The 14,070-nt window shown below is 35.2% G+C and overlaps 3 protein-coding genes across 3 annotated transcripts; 1 reads left to right on the top strand and 2 right to left on the bottom strand.

Annotated features, from left to right (window-relative positions):
* Window positions 1-720: 720 nt before the first annotated feature.
* On the bottom strand, window positions 721-4,001 carry LOC116123419 (cystinosin homolog). The gene is made up of 8 exons (XM_031409190.1): window positions 3,684-4,001; window positions 3,463-3,595; window positions 3,250-3,339; window positions 3,019-3,143; window positions 2,057-2,099; window positions 1,319-1,436; window positions 1,182-1,231; window positions 721-1,053 (listed from the first exon to the last, which is right to left on the bottom strand). The coding sequence occupies exons 1-8, from the start codon at window positions 3,800-3,802 to the stop codon at window positions 904-906; spliced, it is 828 nt and encodes a 275-aa protein (XP_031265050.1). The 5' UTR covers window positions 3,803-4,001; the 3' UTR covers window positions 721-903.
* A 1,756-nt stretch (window positions 4,002-5,757) lies between these two features.
* LOC116123444 (succinate dehydrogenase [ubiquinone] iron-sulfur subunit 2, mitochondrial) lies at window positions 5,758-7,735 on the bottom strand. Its single transcript, XM_031409221.1, has 2 exons — window positions 6,996-7,735; window positions 5,758-6,151 (listed from the first exon to the last, which is right to left on the bottom strand). Exons 1-2 carry the CDS (start codon window positions 7,655-7,657, stop codon window positions 5,986-5,988), a joined length of 828 nt encoding a protein of 275 aa, XP_031265081.1. The 5' UTR covers window positions 7,658-7,735; the 3' UTR covers window positions 5,758-5,985.
* A 725-nt stretch (window positions 7,736-8,460) lies between these two features.
* LOC116123336 (protein NOI4-like) lies at window positions 8,461-9,376 on the top strand. Its single transcript, XM_031409127.1, has 3 exons — window positions 8,461-8,599; window positions 8,718-8,909; window positions 9,025-9,376. The coding sequence occupies exons 1-3, from the start codon at window positions 8,591-8,593 to the stop codon at window positions 9,046-9,048; spliced, it is 225 nt and encodes a 74-aa protein (XP_031264987.1). The 5' UTR covers window positions 8,461-8,590; the 3' UTR covers window positions 9,049-9,376.
* The last annotated feature ends 4,694 nt before the right edge of the window (window positions 9,377-14,070 follow it).

The raw sequence follows: 14,070 nt of genomic DNA, 5'->3' as shown, positions 1-14,070 counted from the left end.
ATGAAAACAACTTTCAACAGTAGTTCCATGATAACAGCACTAGTGAAAGTTCAATATCTCTAATGATCAGTTAATTTTCTTTCACGAGGAGGCCTTGATGTTGCCCAGTTAGTTATGCGATGTATCTTTAAAATCAAGTCTCGGTTCCTAAAACTAAAAGCTTGCATGGCAGCAACTCAAGGCTCCTCCTGGCAGCATAGCTCGCACAGTGGTGGCTGTTTCTCGATGTTGCAGGAGCAACAAGTGGTATCGCAGTCATTGTTGCACCCTGCACAACAAAATTGTTTGTTATTATCAGTTTGTCTTACATATCATGGTATCTTAGTTACATTTGTGTCTTCATATAAGCGTTTTAGTTGCATCACCTATTACAGTAACGTATTGAGAGTGCTCAAGGTTTTGAGGGTTCTTTTGAAAAGAAAGACGACTGCTCCCTTCAACAAAACTGGTGTCAACTTCTGTAGAAATCAAGAAGACAAAAAACCAAGCTAATGCCATCAATTTCTTCATCATTATAGCGGTACTGATCAATGTGATGATAACCAAACAATCGGCTGCCAGGTGAAGGAAGGTGAGGTTTCCCTGTTATTTAGAGGCCATTTATACAGGCTTGTATAGCAATGGTTCCTTGCTCAAGTGAAGGATATGAAAGACCTAACCAAATACGAAATGTTTCTAAACTATAGATATCCATTTGCTTATGAATTTATGAATGGTTCATTCCATAACTGCTTGAATGCAGGATTTTATTTCTGCTGTGTGTAAATTGTCTCCTTCCTTTTTAAAGATACAATATGAATCATCCCATTCATATGAGCTGAGAATGTTTTATTAAACAAGTGATTATCCTCAACAATATCATAGGTCACTTCATCACAAATTACACCTTGCACTTTGCTAGCGTTATACATTTTCTAGTTCAGGGTGATCAGACGACTTCAGAAGTGGCTCTGAAACCTCTTTCTTGAGTTCAGGAGCGACTACTGCTGCTTGCTTGGCCGGATATAACAAATAATGTTGACACATGAATACAAGGTCAAATGATACAGACACCTGCAAAACGTGTTATACCAAAATCAATGCAACATAAAGAACGATTAGAGGACAGAATTTACTCAGTAAAAATGAATAAATAATCTCGAATAGAAAGTTCAATCAGAAGGAAAGTGAACATTTCATACCAAAGATAACAATGTCTTCCCTAGATTTCCATAGAAGTTAACCCAAGAATCTGCGAAAAATGATGAGATTGACATTAACATTAGGCAAAAACATGATGCCGGGATGAAAGTTATTCAGTTGGGAAGAGATTGCATACTTTGATCAATAGACTGCACAATCATCTGAGTATAACTTGTACACCCTCCAGAAAAATCAAAAAATACATATCCAATGCTGAATCCATCTGTGTTCTTTCGCCTAAAGTTCATCACCACCTGTATTATGTAACATAAATTATAAATATTTATAGGTGGTCAGTGGCTACACCAGCAATTAATTTCAGCATAATAATCAAAATACCATTACAAACACTATGCATCTACACAAAACAAATTTTCTTTGAATCACAGTGCTGAAAAATTGTAAAGAACAGAATCATTAGCAATCACATCAAATGAAAAAAAAATAACTAGAAGATTTAATTGGGGAATAAAAAATGTACAGTTGCTGGCGGGATATGAAGGGGAAATCTGATCAGATTATGGTGACAAAGATTAAGACCTGAACATAACTGAGACCATTCATTTGAGACATACGACAGTTGAACCAGATGGCGAAATTTCAATTTACAATTCCTTCCATTGCTAATCTCTCCATGCTAACTTCAAAGTTGTGAACTAAAATGCAATATGATTTACAATGGACTGATTCAAATTTCCGTAGGTTGCCAAAACCTTAAGTTTATATGGATAATCAAACAATTGAAATGATAGACTTTGCCCTTTTGGACTTCATTAGCACATAAAATTATTATGCATCAATGAGGACAATCATTAAAAAAAGTAATTCTAGCAATTCTCTAATATTGAAAGTTCAGCGTAAAAGAGACTTTCACCTGGGGAGTATACTTGATGAGTGTCATAAACACTTGAATTGAGCTGAAACAATATTGGAAGTCACAAAATATTAGAATACATTCAATGAGTACCATAAGAACTTCAACTGAGCTAAGAAAAATTAAATTTGCAAGGAATTCAGAAAGTTTATCCATTCCAGCAATGTAATACAGAACTATAGAAAAGACCTTAACTATGCTATTGAAATAAATTTTATAAATTAAATGCATCAAGTTATTTTTAAGAAACTTTTCACTCACTGGGAATACAAAAGGAAACAAGAGTTCCAGTTGTGCAATGAGGATAATTAGGGTAGTGCAGAAGCCAGTTTTTTGCAGCTACCCACTCCCAAATTACCAGCCAACCCCTATTTCAACTCCTATTCCGACCTCCTGCACCTCAGAAGGAAAAATAGAGGGAAAAAAAATGGTGAGACTTCAGTATAGAGAATGGCATTTATCTAAGAAAGCATTGCTCTGGCAGGTATATTAAGGCTCAGCAGCATTTACCAGCACGCTTTTCAGGTCGTCCAAGAATAAAATTCAAACTACTATCAACCTAAGAACCAGCGTTCTATGTCACAGCAAGATTGTCCTCATACCAGTCTTAAAGAAAGAATTTCTATGGGCTATGGGTGTGAGTGCCTAAGTTCCTTCATAAAAGTGGTGGTATATAAAGAGTTATCAGCTACCAAAAGCAATAGACTGGCTTGTTAATGTCTTAAAGCATTAGCATAAACCAAGAAGTTTAATCACGTTTCTAGCCACATTGTGAGATCTCACGGATAGTATCCTTGTAAGAGGTGTTATATAAATGATAAATGGAGTATATCACATCCTGAAATAAAATTTCACTAATGGCTACAATGCACAATGTATACACCATTGCGCATGCATATTATCTTTGCATGATAATGTCCAATCCAAAGGTAGAAAACACTAAAACTAAAAGAGCAACTTACTTAAAGATGTTTATAAGCCAAAGCCAAGAATGGTTAGGCAGAGCTACAAAGAAACAAACTGCGGCAGATAACCATACAGCAGATACAATTGCTAGAGATATCCTAGAGACTTTTTGGACTCCACGCTGCACAAAATTTAAACCATCAATTACTCTAACATCTTAAGCATGTGGTGAACACCTCCCAAGCATCAATAATGATATGACCACAAATGAAGAATGAAATACTTACTTCATATATTGCAACTTGCAACAAGGTGGTCGCTGTCAATAGAACAGCATGTATAGAAAACGCCACATCGTTTGCAGCCACAGGAATCATCTGAAACAAGTAGAAACTAGCTTATTTTTTTATGAATACGCTATAATTTAGGAATTCTGAACACCTGAGAAACAGAGTAAACAAAGAAATGTTAAATTCTAAAAAGGGAAGAGAGAAACGAACCTGATTAAAGCCGTACTTCTGAAAGTACTGTTTCTGAATGGCGGGGCTAAAGTAGAGACAAACATTGTAGATCAAGTAGGAGGAGTGCTTCGTCAAATTAAGCACCACAAAATCAAAGTTCAAACCTACAACACTAAGAAATCAAATAACACTTGTTGATTACTGTTATTCTATTACAATGAAAAACACAATTTAATACAATTGAGCGGCAAAATGTTTACCTTTTGCGCCGGAAATTTAAGATGACTTGAGGGTAGAAACAGGCAGACCATGATAGGAACGAAACCCAACCAAAAATTTCGTAAGTGATTTCCAGCGGAATCGAATTCCACGAAGCCATTTCTATGTCCCTTGCTATCCTATTCTTCGCTCTTCATACTTAACCGGAGAGAAAGAGAAATAGACGGCCCCGATTCGCCGCAGACTCTTATAGTACATCCGGTCGTTAATTCGGTAGGTAGCGTTGTAGTCTTGCAGACGTCCTTTTCATATGATTCGATTTTTACTTTGTCTGTTGCGGTCCACGATGCTGATATATGATTATTTTAAGTTCAAGTTACGAAATTTTGACTGAAATACATTTAACTTTCTTTTTAACAAGAAAATTATTTTTATATTTACCGTTCTTTTGGCCTTCGAATGTCGATGATTACAGTTGATTTACAGCATCCATTTTGAGAAATGCAGTGCTTCAATTTTTATCACATTCTATTCTATCATCTATGATAATGGGTTTCTGTGAAGCATTGAGGAAGTGGAGAGTGCCCTCTCCTTTATAGCACATGCAGAAGATTAATGGATGAATTATGAAGAAATTTATGAAAACAGTTTGGTTAGATTTTGATGAAGTTGTTGCCATGAAAACGCCTTTTAACAGAAATTGTTCCATGATAAAGCTCCAGTGGAAGTGAAGTATCTCTAATGATCAGAGAGTCAGAGACCCCATTTTCTTGCACGAGAAGACGTTGATGTTCCCCAGTTAGTGATGCGAGTCACCTGTAAAATCAAGTTTGAGTTTCTAACAGCTTGCATGCCGGCAACTCAAGGCTCCTCCTGGCAGCAAAGCTCGCATTGTGGAGGTTGTTTCTGGATGTTACAGGAGCAACAAAAGCGGTATTGCAGTCATTGTTGCATCCTGCACAAGAAAATTGTTGGTTATTATCAGTTTGTCTTGCATATCATGGTTATCTTAATTACATTTGTGTCTTATGTAAGGGTTTTAGCTGCATCACCTATTACAGTAACGTATTGAGAGTGCTCAAGGTCTTGAGGGTTCCTTTGTTCGAACAAAATTGGTGTTAAATTGTGTAAAAATCAAGAAGACAAAAACGAAGCTAATCCCATTAATTTCTTCATTATTACAGCGGTATTAACCACTGATGATAAACAAAGAATCGGCTGCTGGGTGAAGCTAAGGTTTCCTCATTTGAAGCCATTTATATAGGCTTGTATAGTAGTTGTTCCTTGCTCGAGTGAAGGATATGAAATGCTTCTAAACTATAGATGTCCATTTTATAAATGCTAATTAATCATCCTAATCATATGACCTGAGATTGTTTCATTAAATAAATGATTACCCTCAAGAATCTCCTTTTTAAGGTTTGCGGAATACATAGGTGTCACTGGGTTTCTTTCCAATTCTGCAGAAGTTTGGTTTGAGGATTACAATTTATACAACCAGCCTATTTACATTTAGTCGTATTTTCCTTGCCTTTCCACATCTTACAGGCGTATAAATACATTAATATATTCTAGAAATCGGAAGAAAGGATCTGTAGCACTATAGGTACTATTCGCTCATTAACTGAAAAAATTGCTCAAAAAAATATAAAAAATTTCCCGCAATGTGGAATTGCAGAATTTGTTATAACATAAAACTATTTCTAATCACTCTGAACTACATTAAATCATTTGAGTGGTTTTAACTACAAAATGATTTCAACCTGATGATAAGATCAAGGTGGCTTATTTCTTCAGGATTGCTGAAAGTATTGGGTACTGTTTAACATAAGAATAAGATCTTAGTTCACTAAAAAGCAAAGGAATACTGAACAATTGAACAGCATATTGGTTCTTGTTTCATTCCAACCTGAAGGAATTAAAACATGAAAAAAGCATGGTAACTAATGGCATAGTGAACTGCTAGGTGTGAGGCAATTGGCTCATCCAAGAAAACAATCTGCAAAGCCCTAATTGCTTTGTGATAATTGACTATTCATTTGTATAGCTACCCCATCCCCACCTAGCAATACCTTCTAGTTAGCAAGAAAAAACAGTCAAATTGACGACATAAGCTGTAAAATGGGCAAAAAGTAAACACATCACATCCCGAGATAACATGCGCTCAGAAGTTCTATAAACATTTATTTAGAAAGAACGACAACCACCTTCAAATTTAATCCCAACAAAGTAAAAATGGGATACATGATACATCAATCTGCAAATTATTAACTGTAACAATTTAGTTGGCAGGTCATAGCAACCTTTCATAAAACCTGACACTTAAAGCAGAGACACCACCCTTTAGTGCTGAAGTGACTTGATATTTATAATCTGCTTCCCAGGATTCAAACCTTTGGGGCAGGCACGGGCACAATTCAAAATGGTATGGCAGCGGTACAGCTTAAACTCGTCATTGATTGCTTCCAATCGTTCTTTAGTGTATTCATCTCGGCTATCACTTATCCACCTGCACATTCAAACAGTAACACATGGCCACAAATTATATATATACTTCATCCTATATGCAGCATTATCAAAAGGCAAAGTAAAATACACAGACATCATAGTCCTATTTGGCTACTCCTATAAGTATTATGCATATAACCATAAAAAGAGAGTTCCAAAGGTCAAAATACTTATAAAAGTCGCGACAGATGTGATAGGCTCTTATGTTGAAGATAAATTTAGAAACGCACATTCAGTAAGCATCATTTCCACTATTATTTACAATCCACACAAGTTTAATCATTGTTTCACCATCCTATATGGAGACTGTATAAGGAAGCTGAAAAAAATAGAATAAAATGATACACACAACAAAACCACTGAATTTCATAGGTTCTAGGCCCCTCAATTATCAATTATGGACAAATAGAAGTAGAGATCTAAAATTGGAGATGGAGAGTCCCCAGATTCCCTTAAGAACACCACCTCCAACGCCAATCAAAATAGCCTGCATCCAAGCACAAACTTAATAACTTTGGAAGGGTCATATCAAAATGTGGACGGATGAACAAACTTTGAAAAGGCAAAAACAGAACAACTATGGCATAGTTCCATACTATAAGAAAGGCTTCATTCACAAGTAAAACGTTAATTAGTTGAGCTTTTTTACAAGAAATCAAGTCAATCATAATAGTTTTGCTAGAAAACTTTTAGGTTTCATTAAACTTGAGCTTCCTAGCAGTGCATCCAAACAATTAAATTGCTCAAACAAATCTCCCTTTTTTCCCATTCCAATGACATTAACAAACAGAAACTAACTCATCAACGGCTTCCAATCCAAAACTTTCATTAAATTAAAAGATTACCTATTAGCGTGGAGCAAAGCAGCCGGGCCGAGATAACTCTCAGGGTTCCACCAGTAGCTGGGACACGATGTGCTACAGCAAGCGCACAGTATACACTCATACATCCCATCCAACTTCGCCCTATCTTTCTTACTCTGCAGAATCTCTTTCCCCGGAACCTCCGGCGGATTCTTCCTCTTCAGCCATGGCTCAATGCTCTTATACTGGTTATAAAAGTTGGTCATATCAACCACCAAATCCTTAATCACAAACATGTGCGGTAACGGCGTGATCGTCGACTCGCCTACCGACGAGATCTTCGTCAAACACGCGAGGCCATTACAACCGTCGATGTTCATCGCGCAGGAGCCGCAGATACCTTCACGGCAAGAGCGGCGGAAAGTGAGCGTAGGATCGATCTCGTTCTTGATTTTGATGAGCGCGTCCAGGACCATGGGACCACAGTCCTTGAGATTGATATCGTACTCCTTAAGTTGAGGTTTCGAAGGCTGGTCGGGGTTCCAACGATAGATTTGAAACTTCTTCAGATTCGTCTCGCCACTGGCCTTCGGCTCAACCTTCTGCGCCTCCACTTCCGACGCGTGAAGCCGAGCGGCGACGTAGCGAGCAGACGGCGCCACTCTGGAAGCCGAAACCGCCCTCCGAATCAAACCGGTCGCCATTATTTTACGCAGCAGCTCCGACGAGAATGGGGAAATTTTGTAAAGTTGGGAGAAGAAACGAAGGGAGAAATGGTTTGACAGGTGAGTTTCTTGAAGGGAGTGAAATGACGAAAATGGATATTTATTAGTTATCGAGTGCCGTGGATTGGTGGGACAGTTCTTTGTTAGGATGATGACGTGGAGGATTGTGGGCCGATTCGTTGAGGATGGAAACGTGGTTTGACTGGGGATCAATGGTTTGATGTGGTATGGGGTGTTTTCAGTGTTTCCAATAGTTTCTAGGCGTGTGCTGACCATGGTTTGTGAGATATTTACGTGAGATTTATTTATTTAAGAATCAATTTAATGGAAAATGTTAAAATTATGTTACTAAAATTAAAACACTAATTGTGATTAATCTAAATATAGGCTTCCTAAATCCTAAGTGTAGAGTAGTAGCTAATTTAGGTGGTTTTAATCTTTACCATAGATATAAAAAAAATACTATAGGTTTTATTATAATGCGACATTAAATATGTTAATTCTGTTTTTAGACAGAAATATAATTTTATTAATTGGAATTATCCGGAGAGACATTGTGACATAGCTTAAATTTACTTGGAACTAGATTTGTTTGTTGACGTTCTGTTTGTATGTTTGAAAAACAGTTTGGATTACAGCTACGTGTCCTAATTATCTAATCCTAATCCTAATCCTAATCCTACATTTACCCCATAATACACACGGTATTAGCATTCATATTAATCTAAATAATAATATTCATTTAAGATTAAAATTAATAACCACCTATTCCCTCTCTCTGGTTGAGCCTTAATACTCGCTCTTTCTCTTCTTTCTGTTTTTTTTTACAAGCCTTATTTTATATTCTCTCTTTCGTTCTTTCTTCCCTTCTATTGTCTTTTCTCTCTCCGAAAGCTCCTCCTATTTCCATTAATGGCCGGGGTAAGCTTCTCCATCTGCAATCTCTTCTATGGTAATGGTATTAATGTTTATGTTATGAATTGTTTTTTCATTTGTTTCTTAATGTGAGTAAATTTTTTTTTTTCGTAAAAATGTACAGCAAGATAAGGGTCGGCCTTTGCCAAAATTCGGCGAGTGGGATGTGAATAATCCTGCATCAGCTGAAGGATTTACAGTCATATTTACTAAGGCTAGAGATGAGAAGAAATCAAGTGGTACAGCTGCATCGGCGACCAGGCCTCCATCACAAAGGAATATACCAAAACCTGAAGAATATCAGCATCCTCCATCGGTATGTATCACATTTCTTTCTGTAACAATCAAACCTGCATGCATTTCGTTTTCACTTTGTTTCTTCCATTGGGAATATGTTTGTGATTGATGATATATATAAGTTTTGGTTGCAGAAAAAATGGTTCTGCTGTTTCTGAAATTGGTAAAATGGCAATGGCTTTGGAGCTACAAATACACCCTAGTGGTATGAAGATTTTCATGTGTGCATGTGGGACTGCAATTGGGGAGATTTATGATGGATGAATTTTTTTTCTTTGTCCCTTCATTTTAGTATTTTATATTGTTTCCTTTTTTTCCAAATCCGTCCAGAAATCCCCATTCTCTGCATGTTTTATGTATAGGAAAGAAAGATGATTGCGAATAAGGGCGCTGCACTTTTCTTAGATGTACGTGTGTAGAATTCTTTGATGACTTAACTTTGTGTTTCAAACTCCAAGAATTCAAGAGTTTGTCGATTTTCTGTAATCGTGGCTTGAATGATTCTTGATCGTTTTTTTTTTTTTTTTTTGGTTTATTTTATAAAAGTGTTCATCAGTATAATTCATCTCAAGTAATTATTTAGTCTCTATGTCATTCTCAGTTTCACATTATGATACTCCTGCATTTCAAGTAAAATTATTATGACATGAACAGTTCCAACTTTTTTGGCTTATAATTAAGAGGAAATCAGTGGAGGAATTTCAGCCATATGCAACGTGTATGAACTGCATGTTCTGGATTCTATATGGTCCGCCTGTTGTTCATCCGGACAGCACTCTGGTCATCACCATCAGCCCTATTGGCCTTGTAATGGAGCTGATATATTTAGGAGACCTGGTAATCGGTAGCGTTGAGCCGTTTTCGCGCTGTGTCAAGAAAATTTATACCAAACCCGATTCGTTAGCTTACCGAGTTTAAATATAAAAACCCGAACCCAAACATTATTTTATCGTGTTACCCTAACCCAATCCATTAAAAGCTTTCCCCCCTTTTTTCTTTTTGTTATTTTTTTCTAATTAAACAATGAAATATAATATGATTGAATTCATATAATTAATTTTATGAGAGTGTTAAACTATATACCTAAACACATAAATAGAAAAATATATATAAAACTTCTTTACCATATAATTCCACATATTGTTATTAATATTTTTTTAAGGTACTAATAATATAAGAAAACTCAATACTAAAGTCTCATTCTAAAATTTCAATGTAGTATATAGAATATATGTTGTCCTTCCACTAAAGATTTATCATTGAAACCATATATAAATATTAAAATATTAAAAAAAATTACTTATTTTAAATTTATATATGATAACTAGGAAAGAAAAAATGGAACTTCTTTTTCTTACCTTTAGCAATAATAGAAATTAGGAAAAATAATAGAGCAATTAGGTTAAAAACTTAAAAAAAAAAAAAAAGAATAAATAATCAAAATATTACATCTTATTTATTGTAATTTTCAGCACTTTATTACTAAAATATATTTAATTAAAAAGTCAAACTAATCAAATTGTTCAAACAGATCAAACATTTTTTAATATTAAACCCGAACACAATCGTTATGAAACATGTTATTAACAGGTTGACCTATTGATGACCCAAACCAATAAAATCGAATCCAAACCTGCTTTTAACGAATGAGTTCGTGTCATGCTATCGAGCCGTGCCCAATTTTGCCAACCTTGTTCTATGATCATCAAAACAAAGGAAGGTTACTTGATGATCAGTATCAGTAATGATACATATTACACATGATTGTTGTAATACTTTCTCACAAATACTGTAGTATGATCCATTGTAGTTCAACACCATAAAAAGGCCAACTAGGGGTGGGATAATCCGGTTAACCGAACCAGATTATCAAAACCGAAAACCGAACCGGTTTTGGTTAAAAACCGAATGTAAACCGAACCAAATTTTCGGTTCGGTTACCGGTTAACTGGTTTTTTCAAATTATCTTTTAATCCTTAAAATTCTTCAATATTTCATTTAAGTCCCTAAATTCAAATATTTATTATTTTATATATAATTTCATACTATGTTTCTCTTTTATTTTATATTATTGTTGTATTATTTGTATGAAAAATACATTAAATTACTTATTTGCAGATACTAAATCCAGAATATGAAATAAAAACATAAAGAATTCAATTACACATTACTGAATAGTTAATATTCATTAATAAACTCAAATACATAACATAAAATTACAAAGTAAAAAAACTTAATATAACATAAATCATCTTCATCCCACAATGTTGGTGTTAGTGGAGTTTCTTGATTCCGCACTCCCCGGATTTGTTAATGGCACACGAAGAAGATCATCATCTGCAATTAACAACTATAAATATTAATAAATGAAAATAATAAAACATATGAAATATTATTTTCTCTATCCAATTTCTCTCTTTTCAACTTGATAAATATTAATAAATGTAAAATTAAAGGATTATTAATAATATTTGTTACATAAGCTCCTTAATTATGAGCTTTACATCTCTAATCCATATTTAACAGCCTTAATCTCTTCAAATGTAGAGTAGGGTTAACTTTACCAAAACCTAATCTAACAACAAAATTTCCAGAAAACCATCTCACAAAATCCCAAAATCAACAAACAAAAACCCCCAATTTCCTTCACGCCACACCACCATCACCACAATTCCTTCTAACAAGTGCAAAGTATCCCAAAACAGCACAAACAACAGCCACAACATTACCTTCCTTCACTAAAACAAACCCAGAAAGCAAAACAAGATTCACAAAATAACAAACAAAGAATACATAAAAATCAAGAGTCTGCTCACGGTGGAGTCTTCTCACGATGGGCCTGCTCACGATGGACTGTGAAGATCGCTGGAGAGTGGATGCAGTAGCTCACGGTGTGGATGGAGCAGCTCACAGTGTGGATGGAGTAGCTCTGTAGCTCACAGTGTGGAAGACTGGATTGTGAAGATAGCAGAGAAGATCGCTGGACTGTGAAGATCGCTGGAGAGTGGATGCAGCAGCAGTAGCTCACGGTGTGGATGGAGTCATGGTGTGGATGGACTATGGAGTAGCTCTGTAGCTCACGATGTGGAATAGGGAGATTTAACTAAGATTTGAAGGCTGAGTCGCGGAGAAGAGTCTGAACTGTATGTGAAGAGAAATAAAGAGGAGCCAAATTTTTATTTTGTTTTTATAGTTAGGGTAAAACCGGTTTGAAATAATTTTCAAACCAAACTGGTTTTCCGGTTTTTTGAATTCTACAAGCCGAAAACCGAACCGGTTTGTAAAAAAACCTAATTTTTGGTTCGGTTTCTGTTCAATTCAGTTTTCGGATTATTTATCCCACCCCTAAGGCCAAGGTATAGTAAAACCAACATAAGTTCAACACCCACAAAAGGCCAAAACCAACATAAGTTCAACAGGATAATTTTTAAAGCCCCTTTGATTAGTCATTTCTTCCCAACTTTTTCCCGCTCAGATTAAGAAATTACGATATAACCATTCTCTAAAGTATAGTGGTGAGCATGGATAAAGGGTAGAACTAGAATCGAGGTCTAAGTACCTGAGTAAGAACCGAGATTAAATTATAATTTTTGTAAATTATTAGGGGTGTATTTATAATTTTTTGAAGGTGTATTTACACTTTTCAAAAAAGAGGGGGTAATTAAAATTTACCTGGGTACCCAAAACCAGAATCGAAACCCATGTTTCAGGTTCTGGTTCTAGGAACTAGAACCGTCCAATTCTGATTTCGATTCTGGTTCCTAATCTTAGAAACTGGTTGGTTTCGATTTCAGTTTTGGTTTATTAAAAAAATGCAAGATACCCGGAACTTATCACCCCAACTAAAGTATACATCATGTCATGTTAGAAGTATGACTACCAACTTTTTCTTGACTATTTGACTATAGGTTGAAAACGTTTTAACCACCTGAATCAACCAATCATCTGATCATAAGTTGAAAAAAGTTTCTTGATCGGTTGAAAGGTAAAGATAGCATGATTGATAGGTTATGGGTCCTTTGGATCATGGGCCACAACTACTTGGGTAGAGACGGCTGAACATCATTTGGACAACCGGAGGTTATATGGGCTTAGGGCTTTTAATGGCTATTTGAAAGGGTTAACTTATTTTATATATAAGTAGTCAAACAAGATCGGATACAAGCAGGCAATGCTATAATTGATAGGAATACCCGATAACAGAGCCTTCCAATCGAAATTCTGATATCTGCATGCGTAAACATAGATATATAAGTTGATTTGTTAATTCACCCACAATTATTTAACAATTGGTTAAAGAAAAACAAGAAAATTTACCAAATGTTGCATATCACCACTCACCAAATCAATATTTTTGGTACGTAAAACACTGAGCGTTGGCAATAGATAACCCATATTATACGCTAAACTACTAACTAAATTAATGCAGGAATTCAAAATCATTACTAATTATTATCATATAACTTTATTCCACTTTGTCACACAATAAAGTTTATTCATCAACACTAAGATTTCTCAACTTTTTATTTTTTTATAAAACAATCATTAAATTATAAATAATTCTACCACTACGAAATTTCGCAATAATGTTTAAATTAAAAGTTGATTTGGTAAATGATATTTAAACGTTACATAAAATGACACATCAGTTGGAATATGGAAAATCACAAATTTCATTTGGGAAGTGTAAAATTATTCATAATCAAACTGAAACACAAGAAATAATATAATCAAACCAATACAACCACATCAAATAACATGGTCAAAGCAGATACGACCATCCCAATCATCTTGCCTACAAAATCGTCAGTGGTATATATATATGTATATCTACAAAATCGTCAGTGGTATATATATATATATATATCAAAACATTTTGAGAAGTAACAAGCAAACCCAAAATTTTGATAGACGTTAAAAAATACAAACCCAACATTTTGGTTTTTATCTCTATCCCCCCTGAGAGATTAGGAAGTACAAATACACCCAGGGTTTTTGCAAAAATATTATATATCTCCCAAGATTTCATTTACCCACATAAATTCGATTTACCACCTAATAAATTATCAAAAACCCCCCTGACAGATATAATACTTTTCGAAAACGATGGGGACATTTAATACTTCCTCATCGCCGGGGGGTGAGCATTATGATACCTCCAAACATTATTGATTTTCTCC

This window comes from Pistacia vera, unplaced genomic scaffold, assembly GCF_008641045.1.
Source record: "Pistacia vera cultivar Batoury unplaced genomic scaffold, PisVer_v2 Contig142, whole genome shotgun sequence".
In the NCBI taxonomy this organism is placed as follows: Eukaryota; Viridiplantae; Streptophyta; class Magnoliopsida; order Sapindales; family Anacardiaceae; genus Pistacia; species Pistacia vera.
This window is presented reverse-complemented; position numbering and strand designations above follow the sequence as displayed.